This window comes from Carettochelys insculpta, chromosome 6 (genome assembly GCF_033958435.1).
Source record: "Carettochelys insculpta isolate YL-2023 chromosome 6, ASM3395843v1, whole genome shotgun sequence".
Classification (NCBI taxonomy): Eukaryota; Metazoa; Chordata; order Testudines; family Carettochelyidae; genus Carettochelys; species Carettochelys insculpta.
Window position 1 is genome coordinate 108,367,226 of NC_134142.1, and position 14,822 is coordinate 108,382,047.

Sequence of the window (14,822 nt, forward strand, 5' to 3'; positions counted from 1 at the left end):
GGAAGAATCTCCTAAAACTAATCATTTATATGCATCTGTCATGTCAGGCCTCTGTTTAGCAGTAGAAGTAGTAATTGAAGCATTCATCTTTCAAGAAGTTAAATTTTCAGTCACATGCTACCCCAGGAGATGGCAACTTTAACTTCAAAGTTCAGATGACAGATTTCAACAACTGAGAGCTCAATAAATGAGTGTGAATAATTTCAGAGAACTTGAATCTGAATTTCAAACTTACTACAAACTTATGACCAAGTTCCTAGATTCTGCATAGCTCACTGTTCTGAAGTGAGCAACTTCAGATAAAATTTGCTTTTCAGAATACTGCCTGCTCAGATTTTTCCTCTCTCATTAGGAATATGATGAGCCAATATTAAAACATCTGCAGGATATTAAAGTGAAGTTTTCTGAACCTGGACAGCCTATGGTAAGTACTGTCCAATTTTTATAGTAAACAGTAGTGGTGGGCAGTAGTTCAATGTTTTTGATCCTTTCCTATTCCTTATAGTCCTCAGTGTTAACACATGGGATATACTGTTCTGATTAAAGATACTAAGCTTCAGGTTCTTAGCACAGATTCTCAGTATCAAAACAAAAAGCAGTCAAGTAGCACTTTAAAGACTAGCAGAATAGTTTATTAGGTGAGCTTTCGTGGGACAGACCCACTTCTTCAGACCATAGCCAGACCAGAACAGACTCAATATTTAAGGCACAGAGAACCAAAAACAGATTCTCAGTAGTTTTCCTACAGTAACCTTGTAATCTAGCCAATCTTTATCACCACCGTCATCTCTGTTCTTTTTCCCTCCAACTTTAATTAGGTTTAAAAAAGTGAAGTTTTTTGTATTGGAAAAATAGAAACAGCTTCTTATGCCACATTTAATATTCTAACAAATCAATAAGAATCAGATACTGGTCATTGCATTGGAGCAATTATTCTTTCCACAAATAAAGAAATCAATGTAGGTATGTTAAAATCTGTTTTAACTGGCTATCTGGTTAAATGCTAGGTGTAATCAGTTAACTGATTAAATGGATTGTGTGGGGCAAGAGGGGTGTGTCTGGGGAGGCTGTTGGAATGGACCAATGCCTTGGACGAGGCTGCTCTGGCTGGGTTGGAGCGCCACCACTTGCAGCACTCTGGGGGCTGGGCTGGCTTGTCTGGAGCATCCCTCCTGGTAGAGGGGGGCATTCCAGTGTGGTTGGACCATCCCCCTTCCCCAGAAGTGGTCTCTCTAGGTGCTCCACTCAGGTGTTGGCACGTCCCAGTGTCGCTGATCAGAAGGCTTTTCGGAGCAGTGCAGCCGCCCGGAGCACTCAGCATCTCGAACTGCTGCCACTCTGTAGAGTGCACGTGCAGTGCAGCCCTTGTCAATTCCTTTTCATCTGTCCCAGGGTGAAGACAGAAGTAGACCTGCTCTGCAGTCTGATTTGGGGGGATGGAATTCATTGTTAGCTTTAATCCTTTACCTCATATTTTTAAGTTTTTACCTTCTTAGCAGTTACTACAGGGGCGAGGGGGCAGTTGGCGCTGCCACGGCACTGCAACAACAGCAGCTTTTTTTTTTTTTCCATTCTTTTTTGGCATGCTGGGTTTCCCCGGAGTAAAGAAATGTGATTCATGCAGACGCTTAGTGCTCATTTCTGATGGGCATGTGACTTGTGTAAAATGCCTTAGTCTCACTCAGTGAATAAGTGCCCTCATTGCCTGAACATGTTGGCAAGGGGCGAGAAAAGACCTCAAAGCACAGCTCAAGGTTGTGCTCTGGGAAAAGTCTCTGCTGCCAAGGGACAAACCAGAGGAGATACAGGTGCCGTAAAAGCTCTCTGACAGGACAACTTTATCACCCTGCAAAAACTCTCAAGCCACAACAGCTTCATCAGCACGCTCTGTATCAGCGTCGCCCATAGCCTCATGTTCCCTGGTGCCATCAACATCTGGTGTTGCAGAGAAATGCAAGTTCACCTCAGCCAGAAAAACTGGGTCAGAGAGCAAGCGAGCCGCATCAGTTGGCACTGAGGCATCAGCTCTGGAAAAGCTACATGTGCCTGCACTGGTAGCTCCTGCTAGCTCTGCCTCTGTGATAGAACTGGCACCATAATACAGAAGAGCACTGCATAAGATCCAACACCTATTTTAAAAAAAAAAAAACAACAACTTAGCCTGACACAGGAGCACTAGCTTCTTCACCACACTTCGTAACACAAGGGCACACTAATATCCCGCAAAATGCCCCACACTCTACGCTGCTGTCCCCAAGATCTGATTATGATACCTGATATAGGAGCAAGCGTTTGTCAGGCTGCTTATCTCCATCCCCATCACAAGCTTCCTGGCATCCATACAGGGACATTTCTTTCCTCCATGTCCCATTTGGGCCAACCAGCTATGGATATATTCCCCACATCTGTTCCCACCTCAGTGGGGTTGCTGGGATGCATGGCAAGGCTACCAACCACATTCCTTTCATACTTACCATTCAAGACACACTACCTCTGCACTTCAATGTCAACACATCTCCAGGCACTTGCTCACAATCTCTGCATGCTCCACACCTGCCAATCCCCCTTTAGTAATCTCCCAAGCATTTTCCAATGAGCTAGATGACTTACGTCACTCACTCAGAGAGCTCCCCCACAGGGGCCTACATCTAGGCAAGATGAAGCAGTGTTCCAGATCTTGCCCTTTCCACCAGCAGATGGTCTGAAGCAATTTCAGGAGTTATTAAACAAGTAGCCCTATCACAAGACATCCCATTACAAGAGCTTCAAGATAAACAATATAGATTGCTTACTATATTACAACCCACAGCATCCTCAAAAATAGTACTACTTATTAACGAAGCTATCCTTGAGCCTTCAGATGCTCTGTGGAAAAAATCCAGCATCATTTTGCCCACAGACAGCAGAGCAGATAGGAAATATTTTGTCCATAGAGAAGACAGAATATTTTTTTCCTATCCGCAACCAAACTCACTAGTAGTTGACTCTGTAAATCACAAGACTAAGAGCCAACAATTTAAATCTACACCCACTGACAGCAAGCATAAGTGGCTGGACACTTTTGGCCGTAGAGTATACTCTTTTGGTATGCTCCAGTTTTATATATCAAACTTATACAGCTCTTCTAGCCAATTAGTCATACTAATTATGCCAAATTACAGGACCTCTCTGACAACAGTCTCTCCTCCAGTATATCATTAAGGTGGTTTTGTCAATTGCCAAAACAGCTCTCCAGTCCTCTGTGGACGTTACCACAGTTGTGTGGCTACAGTCATCCTGTATCCCAAGAGAATGACAAGCAAGGGTGAAGGATCTCCCTTTGAAAGAGAGCAGCTTTTTCCTAATAACACAGGTGAGATTCTACACTCAATGAAAGATTCTTGAGCGGCGTTTCTTTTGTTTTAGGGATGTATACCCCACTGCATAGGAGATGCAGGTACACTTCCTACCATAGGCCCAGGCACTATAACCATTACCAGCAACAGAGGCCATATGATAAGAAGGCCAAGTGATGCTGCAACAGGAGGAGGACTTAGCAAAACCATTCCTCTACGAATCACTCTACCTCTCAACAAATTTAAAGTTTTGGTCAGGGGTCTGAGCAAGCGCCTCATAAATCCAGTGTATCCCAAGGCTGCCTTTCATATCTGCCTGAGACCTTTTTACCAAGGGCCCTACCTACCAACAAACTACTTTTATGACAGCTACTACTAGGGAATGTTTTTTCTGACATGGCCATCTTATTAACATACAAAAGTCAGAATTCACTGGGGCACTGTTAAACTTGGACACTCTTGTTCACCTGATCAGGCAGGCCCCTTTCTCCATGGCCTGGACAGGCCTTGAATTATTGGGGCACATGACTGCCACAACATTTACAGTACTGTTTGTGAGACTACACATGCTCTGCCTACAACATTGGCTTGCACACAGTTACGTACCAACCTCACAGTCTCTTGAAGCCCCTAGTGCTGCATTCTCCCGAATGCTGGTCATCCCCATCCAATCTCCTCCTCAGTATACCCTGCCACTGACCAGACCCTTCAGTGACTATAAAGACAGATGCATTGCTTATGGGATGGGTGGCCCACTGGCCCAACCTCAATACAGGGAACATGGGCCCAGCTTGAGAGACACTTTCATATCCATATCCTAGAGTTCAGGGCAATTCGCAGGGCTTGTGGCCGTTTCCTTCCTCTAAGAGGCAAAGCTATCCATGTTCTCACAGACAACACACCCACTTTTTGTGTCAGTCAGTAGCGGGGGGGTGCTTGATCACACTATGTGCTGAACCCCTCAGATTCTGGAACTGCTCCATCAAAAATCAAATGTCCCAGTATGTACATCGCTGTTGGGGTTAACAGAACGTGAGGACTGACAGATTGAGCAGATAGTTCTTAGACCAACACCTCTCGATCTTCCACAAATGAGGTTTCCCAACAATAAACCTCTTCAACTCCTCACAACTGCAAATGTCACGGATTTCTCAGACTTACAGAAAAGGCATCCGAATCTGTGCCCTCTGGTACGACCATGGCACCTGAATCTTGTTCTAGATGCACTCACCAGACCACCCTTTGAGCCATTTGCCACTACATCTACATGATACCTATCTATAACGCTGGCTTTCATACTGGATATAACATCTGCTAGAAGGGTAGGAGAAATTTTGGCCCTCATGGTGGAGCTTACTTTCACCAAGGGCCAGGTAATATTCAGGCCCCATCCAAAGTTCCTTCTGAAAGTAATAACGAACTGTCATATAAACAAACCCATTTAGTTAACCTGCTTGCTTTCCTAAACATTATACCTCCTCCAAAAAGGCGCTATGTGCCACATGCTTGATGCAAGGCAGGTAGTTGCATTTTACCTAGAGCAACCAGAAATTGAACAGACTCCTTGTGGTGTGGTTGGGGCCTCGTGCAGAAATGGGTGTTTTGGCACAGTACTTATCCAAGTGGAGTGCGGGTTCCATACACCACGCATACCATCTCCAAAGCAAACAGCCACCACAGATTATCTGGGCTCATTCCACACAGGTGATGGCTACGACGACAGGCTTCCTGAATAATGTACATCTGTAGTGCAGCCATGTGGTCTTCACACCATATGTTCACACAGGACTACTTTTTACAAAAGGGGCTGATACCTGCGCCAGCTTTGGCAGATGTCCTGCCTCCATCCATGTAAGACTCCAATACCCACATCCACCAAATGGGTACTGCTACGGAGTTACCTGAGTGGAGCCCCTGCAGGGACCACTTGAAGGAGAAGAGAGGTGCTCACCTTGTGCAATAATGATGGTTCTCTAAGATGTTTCCCTGCAGGTGCTCCACTACCCTCACATCCTCCCGTCTGCTCAGAGGCTACGGGGGTGTCAGGTAGAAAAGAACAGATGAGGACTGCACTGTGCACACACTCCTCGGAGTGACAGCAGCTCGATACGCTGAGTGTGCAGGTGCGGTGTATGCAGGAGGCACTGCTCTGAAAAGTTTTCCGATTTGGGATGTGCTGACTCCTGTGTAGAGCACCTGCAGGGGAACATCTCAGAGAGCCATTGTTACTGCACAATGTGAGTAACTTTCTTGTCTGCAGCAGCCTGCCCTGGGAGTGCTGCAGGTGGGGATGCTCCAGCTCAGCTGTGCTGGACCACCTTCCCCTAAGCCCCCAGGGTCGTTTATGTTGAGTGACAGTGCAGTTGTCCATGGTAAAGGCTATGTATACACAGCAGACTTGCTGTGTTTTAGCACAACTAAGAAAAAAGATGGTTTTTCCTAAAAGCTTTAATTTTTAGGAAGAGTTGGCAAATAACCTCCTGTGAGGTGCCCATGGTTCTGTAAAATTAAAATAATTCATAGTGATTGTACAAGTATAATACCACATGCAAAATGCTCTGTTGCCTGCCAACCAAATATACAAGATCTCAAAGTTGGTGTGTTGTATTTTGAGCTCTGAAGCAAACTAGTCAGCCCTTTAAAGGGTGCTTCTGTTTATCAAAATAAAACTTCTTAAATGTAGTTCAGAGAACTTTGATAACTATTCTGTCCTGCAAATAATGTCCTCATGTCACTCAACTTTCTGTCGTCTAGAATAGCTTAAACAAAATTACAGTAATGTTACAATTTTCAGGGCTGGTCAGATTCCACCATTGGACTTCTTTTCTTGTTTTTTGCACTGTTCGTAACCTGTTGACAGTATCTTCCTGGTAATGGGTTCCATTCCAGTGCTATATTAAATCCCATAGTAGAAGACTGACAGACTCTGTCTCTTCTAGGTTTGGGAACAAATTTCATTTAAAAAAAAAAAAACTTTTTGTAGGAAAACTGTTTTCTGATCTTTTATAATAGTGACTGCCTAAAAAAGGACTCCCCAGCGTAACACTAATAGCACTATGTGAGGTGTAACTTCACTACTATTTTTTTAAAGAAAGTATGTGTCTACGTATGTTATGAATTACCATGTTCTAATAGAAGTTTGTCTGCTTTAGAGGCATAAGCTGCAAATTGACAAGTTAACGAAACTACCTGGAATGTTAGTATGTGACCATAGCGCAGCTGTTGCAGTTTAAAAAAGCGTAGTTAAAGGAATATAATCTCTTGTTGATACTGAAGATTCTTGTGGAGGATGGTGTAACTTTTTTAGATTCTCTCACTCCCTCCTGGCTTGCTCTCTTTTGGGCCACAACAATTAAGTAAACTCAACCCTAACATTATTTCAGTGCCCTCTTCCCACACGTCCCCTCTCTCGCTCCCCTAGGCTTTTTCTGGCAAGTTGGGGTTTTCTTTTTTGTTTTTGCGGGGGAGGGAAAGGGGGCGGCACCTGGTTCTATTTGTCATCACCAGTGTCGGATAAAATCTAGCTTGACTTCCAGAGCCCCAACTGAGTGTATACAAACTCTGCAGTGTTTACATTTACGAGTCTCCCCCTCACCTTTTTTCAGTTTCACAAAATCAGTAAGATGCAACTCCTTAAAAGGAGGCTCAACGTAGAACTAAATACAGTAAGGTCTCAGAGTACACGAGCGTTCTGTTCCACGCGCCCTCGCGTAAACCTGGATTTTGCATAGATGGGGTGTTGTCCCCCCCCACCGGCAGAACTCATGTTCTGCAGCCGGGGAAGCAGTAGAAAGGTAAGTATTGGGATGGAAGGCAGTTGGGGAGGGTTAAGCCTGGCAGTGGTTTGGGGCTGTGGGAGGTGGGTGGACATAAGCCTGGGGTGAGTTAGGGCTGCAGGAGGGTGAGGGGTGAAGTTGAGCCAGATCTGTTGTGGGGAGGGGTAGTGAGCTGGAGCCCTGCTTGGGTGGTGAGCTGGGCCCGGGGAGAGTTGAGCCACCAGAGGTGTTGAACTGTGTGTGGGGTGTTGAGCCAGGGCAGGAGGGGCTGGCTTGAACTAGAACCGCATGTGGGTGGTTTAAACTGGGACCACAGGATGCAATTGGGGCCATGTGCAAGGGGTTTGAACAAGTGCGAGCAGTTTAAACCAGGGCTGGGGGGTGGGTGAGCTGGAGCTGTGAGGGGTGGTGTGTCAGATCCGGGTCAGGGGTGAGCCAGCAGGGGGTTTGAAGTAGGGCCAGGGAGGTTGGGCGAGAGTCGCACCTGAGGGGTGGTGAGCTAGAGTCGGGGGTGGGGGGTGAGCAGCAACTGTGTGTGTGGCGGGGGGGGTGAGTGGAGCTGGTGGGGAAGGGAGGCTGAGCCAGGGGTGTATGGAGCTGAGGGGGGTTGACCCAGGGCAAGGGGAGTGAGTTAAGCACAACTGGAAATCACGCTACAGGGTTTACTGTAGGAATTGGGGTCAGCCGTGTAAGAGTGGAGTTGTGTACTCTTGAGTTCACGTACTCTGAGACCTTACTGTACAAAAATAACCAGTGAGGCTGTGTCTAGTTCCTAGTCCTTCTTCCCATCCTCTGTTTCCTGGGCCTGTGATACTGCTGCACTTGTTCCCCCAGAAGTAGCTATTGTATTTAACAACCCTGGCTATGAAAATGAGAAGAGGTTTAGTTCACTTTTATGATTCTAAACTGTTAACGGAATGTGTAATCTTAATAAAGCATGTGTTTAAGTCACCAGCTCCTGCAGAATGAGCACGGATGCCTAAATTGAGGCATTAGAGTATAATCTAAACTTTTCTGATGTAGTTTGGCTATTATCCTAGCCTATTTCTGTTAATTATTACACTTCAAAATTATTAGTGTAGTCAGTATTTATGTATTTATCTTCCCTTTCAGTTTCCTCTTGTCTGTATTTGTTCAGAACTTGGTAGTCCAACTGTGGGGTGGGTGTGGTTTTTTTAAACTAAAATAATAATGGAACTTTCTCTTAGTCTTTCTCATTAGAGTTCCACTTCGAGCCCAATGACTACTTCACTAACTCAGTCCTGACAAAAACCTACAAGATGAAGTCAGAGCCAGACAAGACTGATCCCTTTTCATTTGAAGGTCCTGAAATAGTTGATTGTGAGGGGTAAGGAACATCTGTTTTTACTACTTGTGGAACATCTAGTCTGTATTCTTCAGGACACTGTTCTCTTTATCTTGGTGAAGATTGATACCAGAAGTACAGCTTGTAAGTGAAAGCATGAAGCTAGTAGTATAGTATCACTGAAGCATCATGTTGCATGCAGATGGCATATAATATGCATTTAAAAATATACCTCTCTCTAATTCAAGTCATTAGGATACAAGTTTTTAGCTTTAAGTCACTGGCTGAAATTCAGTCCAGGTAGGTAGTGTCTAAAAGCTGTTTTGGTTCAGAGTTAATGGCAGGTATCGGGTTAGTCCTTATTGGGCATTTGCCTGCCTCACAAACCCTACTATCACAATTGGCATTACATTAGAATTCTTCTTCAAATGCTTGCTCATGTCCATTCCATTTAGGTGTGTGTACTTGCCACATGCATCAGTACCAGAAGTTTTTCTCTGTGGTTTCCATAGGGGACTGGCTCTGGTACTCTCTGGAGTGCCACACACATGCCACAGTATAAGAGGCAGTATTGGCTCCCCACTTTCTCTTTACTGCCAGCAACTGTTCTCTAGAACCTCTCCTTGCCTCAACAAGCATTTATTTAACCAGTGGTTCCTCTTAGTGTTGTAAGTATTTAGGTAGGTAGTTAACCCAGGAATGGAACATGTCCTGCTCCCCAGGCTTTAAGCCTTGTAATGGCTGTCAAAACTGATATTGATTAGCAACCCCTCAAAGTTGATTCAGGTGTTTTGGGAGAAGCCCAATCAGTGTAGGATGAAAAAGTCACAGGCATGAGATTAGGAGCACTCCTCCTAGAATTGACCTTTGTGCCAGGCTCTGAGATACCAAAATCACATCAACACTGCAGTTTGCAGAAAGCTACAGACCAAGAGCTCCAGTTTCAGTCCCCATGCTACAAGCAATGTGGAAGTAGGCAGGGAGAGGACTCAGAGACCCTGTATGCACTGCAGTGGTTTCCAGGGCAAGAGAAACCAGATTTCTTGGGCCAGATGCACCTGGCCATGTTTGGGAGGGAAGTTCCTCCAGTGGCACCAGCTGATGCATGTCTCCTGAGCTAATAGCCTGCACCAGTGCTCCCCGTAAGCTGAGTGCATGGGTGGCTACCCAGGAGAGAGTCAGGTGTCACCCAGCTGATTAGCAGAGTACCCACTGTTCACAGCATGTTTCTACTGGTAGTGCACATCCACACATGCCTTGGTGTATGAACAGAATTTATTCCACCCATGGATGGAAAGATTCCCGGGCACATTTGGCCTACACCATGGCAGCTTTGGAATCCATGGAGGTTTCCTTAAGGACCCTTATTCAATACTCTGTATAAGGGCATCAAAGAAGTGGTCATCCCCAGGTTCTCGGCCGTCCACTGATTTGGATGCAGGATCAGACCAGCATGCCCACAAGCCTCCCCCAGCTGTAGTGGAGGCCTGCAAGCTGAGGATGCAATGCTAACCCTTCCCCCTGCCTTTGCTTCCTTATCCTTGCCCACTGAGGCATTGGCAGGACCATCACAGACAGTGCCACAGGATGGTGCGAGGGCACACCAGCAGCTGCTTGAAGAGAGTAGCAGTGAGCAGAGGAGTTGGTGAAACCCTCTGACAGACTGTTTTACATTTTGGTCGTGGGTGGCCTAATCTGTAGATGCAATCCCTGTGTGTGAAGGGGTGGGGTTTTCCACAGAGCATTTGCAAACTTCCCCATCTCTTCTCCCATCAGTCTTCAAGCAAGCAAGAAAGGAAGTATTACATCCTCATGAAGGGGTTTGGATACTTGTATTTCCACCTGGCCCTGAACTCCCTTGTGGACTTGGTGACAAGTGAGAGAAACTGGAGCATCCAGGCCCAGATCCTCAAAATATGGATCATAAGAGGGTTGACTACTTGGGTGAGAGGTTTACTCTGCTGCTAGCGTCTAATGGACTTGTTTGCTATCACAGGCTACGTCTACAGTAGTCCCAGACTTCGAAATGGCCACGCAAATGGCCATTTCGAAGTTTACTAATGAAGCGCTGTAATGCATATTCAGCGCTTCATTAGCATGCGGGCGGCCGTGGCACTTCGAAATTGACGCGCGGCTCATCCCGACGGGGCTCCTTTTCAAAAGGACCCCGCCTACTTTGAAGTCCCCTTATTCCCATGAGCTCATGAGAATAAGGGGACTTCAAAGTAGGCGGGGTCCTTTTGAAAAGGAGCCCTGTCGGGATGAGCCGCGCGTCAATTTCGAAGTGCCGCGGCCGCCCGCATGCTAATATGCATTTCAGCGCTTCATTAGTAAACTTCCAAATGGCCATTTGCGTGGCCATTTCGAAGTTTGGGACTAGTGTAGACACGAACACAGAGAATCAAAAGCATTGTCTGTTCTGCTTTCTCCAAGGCCCCAGACAGGGAACCTTTTCTAGATGCCTGGGATGGAGACCTGATGTTTGCCTTCCTGCCAATCCCACTTATCAGCAGAGACCTGTCAAATATCAAGAGACGTGGCATGAGTCGTCATGGTCGCTCCAATGTGGTCTCGCAAGCACTGGTTTGGCTTGCTCAAGGATCCTAGCTGTAGCTAATCTGTGGTCATTACCCACACATCCAGTCCTACTCTTGCAGAACTACAGTTGGTTTCTGCATCCAAAGCTCACCTTCCTTCACCTCACGGCTGCTGCATGGACAAACTCAGAAACTCAGGCCTGCTCTACTCCGCTACACCAGCTTATCTTGGAGAACAGAAAGCCCTCCAACAAAGCAACTTACCTGGTGAAGAGGCTCTTCTGCTGGGTATTGGAGCATAACCCAGTCATATTTGCAGTCCATCGTGGTTTACCTGCTTCCCTTAAAGCACCAAGGCCTTTACTTTTTTCCATCAAGGTGCACCATATCACCCTTCCAACTAGGCATCCAGGGAACATGTGTTCTCATGTGACATGTCAATCAGGTCCCTAAAAGACCTGGTTCTCCAGTGGGACCTCAACCTCGTCGTCTTTAGGTTCATAGACCCACCCTTTGATCCTGTGGCTGCTTGGTCTCACCACCCTCCGTCATGGAAGATTGTGTTCCTTGTAGCCGTTACCTCAGTGAGGCAAATATCTGATATTAAAGCCCCCATGTAGGAGCCTCCATGTATTCTACAAGACAGGGCTGAGCTGCAGCCACATCTGGCCTTCATGCCTAAAGTGGTCCTGTGCTTTATGTCAATCAGGACATCTTCCTTCCAGTGTTCTTTCCAAAGCTGCACTTCACCAATGATGAGAAGGTAGGTGCACGATTCGGATGTTCAACATGTCCTTGTGTTCTACCTGAAGCGCACAAAACCCTTTTGCCAGTCAATCCATCTTTTTCCTGTCAGCAGACAGGACGAATGGTCTTCTGGTATCTTTTCAGAGGATTTCAAATTGAATCACATCCTGCGTATATACCTCATTAGCTGCGGCCAATAGTTGGCCTGTTGACTGGAGCTCAAGCATCCTTTTTTAGCATTCCTGGCACAAGTCCCTATCCAGGACATCTGCAGGACTGCAACATTGTCTTTTGGTATTCGTGTTCATCATTTATTATGCTGTCATCCTGCAAGCCAGAGGAGACAGTGATTTTGGCAGAGCTTTGTTGCAGTCTGTACTTCCAAGAACTCCTAGCCACCACCAGTGGTACTGCTTGGGGGTCACCTAAAATGGAATGGACGTGAGCAAGTACTCAGTTACTCTTTTCTGTATGTTTTCTTGATCTTCAAGATGTTTCTCATGTCTGTGCCATGAGCCACTCTCTTCCTTTCCTGGCAGGAAGGAACTGAGGGTGTGGGAAGCTGTCTGCACCCCATATATTGCATCATATGCATGCTTCTCCAGAAGGTGCCAGAATCTGTGCACTACAGATACTATAGAGGGAAGAACTGGCAGGCACTGATGCATGTTGTGAGCATATGGATATCTAAAATGGAAGAGGTGTGAGCAACACATCTCAAAGAAACCAATTATAGAAAAGGGTAACTCTCTCTCTATCAAAATTTGGCAGAGAACATGTCTATAGTTATGTGTAGGCTTGGCAAAATGATTTTTGTATTTTTAAAAGTAGATATTAGTATTTTAAGCATCTTTTCCTGATTTTTATAAATTTAGTGAAAAATTATCTGATTCCTTCCCATAATACTGGGAGGTCAGACAGTAAGTTTATGACAACAGATACTGAGATTCAAAAGTTACAGCTTTATGAATACGTAAATGATCGATCAGTGTCAAAGGCATACATTTAATATCTTACATCCAACTCTGTGTTCTTCTTCGAGTGTCCCCGTGGGTGCTCCACAATAGGTGTCGGGCTCGCCCGGCGCCGCAGATCGGATCTTCCAAGCAGTTTCTGCCGGACCGCGCATGCGCCGGCGCGCGCCGCTCCCTTGCGCGCTCCTGGCCACGTGCGTGATCCGGTCCCCGCCAGTTCCTCTTAACCGCCGTCAGCTGCAGACGGAATCCGAACTAGGCTAAGGCCAAGTTAGCGTATTCAATGGTTTTAACTGTTTTTTCTTTAAAGTTTTCAAGTTCTTAGGCTACTGCAAGTTAGCCAGTTGTTATTTTTCAAAAAAAAAAAAAAACAAGCGGGACGGCATTCAGTCCAGTCCCAGTAACAAGCGGAACACCAGAGGCCAGGAGCCTAGGGCCATCAGCCCTCCTGCCGTGGCAGGCCATCGGAGAAGGGGAAAAACAGCACAGAGAAGGTGCTAAGTACCCGTTAACAACTGAAAGACTCACCAACAATATCCTCTTCAGGATTTAAGAAATGTGAGTCCTGCCGAGAGGCAATGCCAGCATCTGATGGGCACAGTCTATGCATAAGGTTCCTGGGGGAGTCCCATGTCACGCAGAAATGCTCCTTCTGTGCAAAACTAACAGCCAGAGCAAGGAAGGACAGGGAGATGCGGCTTAAAATGCTGCTCTTCGACAAGGCCTTCCAGCCAGACGTGCCGGAGCGGCCGCAGCAGGAGGGACCCTCCGGGGCCTATAAAAGGAAAGCCGCCTCCCTCACCCCATCAGCGCAAAAACGGAGGAAAGCCTCCCCAGCCCGATCCCTGCCAGCAGCAACAGTGAGCGGGACGGGAGGAGCACGCAGCCCTCAGCCGCAGCAACAGCTGATCAGCGGCGGCACGGAGAGCCATGTGGAAGCAGCTCAGCCTCCGATAATCAAACAGCCGCCCCGCACCACAGGCAGGGTGGCGGCAAAACAAGCGCCGGTACCAGCGGCACCGCAAGCAACGGCACCAACCCCCGGGGAACCGGCGGTGCAGAGCGCGCAGGCACGCAGCCTGCAGGCACCGGAGGACACCACCCATGCGGCACTGCCCATGAGCGTGCCGAGCACGGTGCGGACGGGGCCGAGATCCCCTACATGCCACGGGGCGGAGTTACCTCCTCAAGGGAGGGGGAAGGCTGCACACAAAAGGAGGCACCGCAGCCCCTCTCCAGACAGGGCTGCGGAGTTGCTTTCTTTCAGCCCTCCGCTTATGCTGCAGACTCCAACCAGAAGGCAGGGGTCCCCCCTAGCCTACCCGGAGCCCCCGTCTCCATTTTTACAACCAGCCTTGCCCTGGCTGGGACCACCTTCACCCTTCCTGGGGTTTGAGCCACTGGAATACTATCCAAAATCGCGCTCTGCAGTGTCCCAGCTCTCTCGACGATCTCACTCCCACAGACGCAGAGGGTATGCAACAAGGGTGTGGTCTAGGTCACCTTCCCAAGAACAGTGCCTATACTGCCATGGTCGCCCCTATCACGCGGGGCATAGACACCACTGGCAATCTACCAGGGAAAGATCCCCACAGACGATCTCGTATCCCCGAGGGCAATCGCGAACGGGGACAGACACTCAAGTATCTCAGGGGGGACCGGTTATGGAACCCCGAGATTTTCCCTCGCAAGCCTCTAGCGAGAGGGTGTACCATCACCAACAGGAACCGGAAGGGTCCAGAGAGGCGTACCCCAGTGGTTCCTCGCTCTCTTCCCCGGACGAGGCTACGGCCCCGGGGGACGTCCATCCTCTGGACGATCTCAAACAGTTTCAAGAGCTGTTTAAGAGGGTGGCCTTCACGCAAGGCATCCAGACAAGAGGTGCAAGAGAAACACCATAAGCTCCTCAAAAATCTGAGACCTCCGGCCTCCTCCAAAATAGCAATACCGCTTGATGAAGCAATCTTGGAGTCCGCCACTATGATATGGCAGACCCCTGCGACTATTCCGCCTGTCCACAAGAGAGCGGATAAGAAATACTTCATGCTGGCGAAGGGCATGGAGTTCCTGTTCAGCCACCCACAACCAAATTCCTTGGTGGTGGAGTCGTCGCAACAAAGATCAAAGACATCTCAATTCAGGACAGG

At 47.4% G+C, this 14,822-nt stretch overlaps 1 protein-coding gene and 1 non-coding gene across 4 annotated transcripts in view; both read left to right on the top strand.

Annotated features, from left to right (window-relative positions):
* NAP1L4 (nucleosome assembly protein 1 like 4) overlaps positions 1-14,822 on the top strand; it is a 76,840-nt gene that overhangs the window by 22,710 nt on the left and 39,308 nt on the right. For all 3 annotated transcript variants that reach the window (XM_074997798.1, XM_074997797.1, XM_074997796.1), the window contains exons 8-9: positions 353-424; positions 8,320-8,459. In XM_074997798.1, the coding sequence (XP_074853899.1) occupies positions 353-424; positions 8,320-8,459 (212 nt within the window). The remainder of the gene's footprint in view (positions 1-352; positions 425-8,319; positions 8,460-14,822) is intronic.
* On the top strand, positions 6,170-6,288 carry LOC142015515 (small nucleolar RNA SNORA54). Its single transcript, XR_012646170.1, has one exon. It is a non-coding gene; the product is annotated as a small nucleolar RNA SNORA54 (small nucleolar RNA).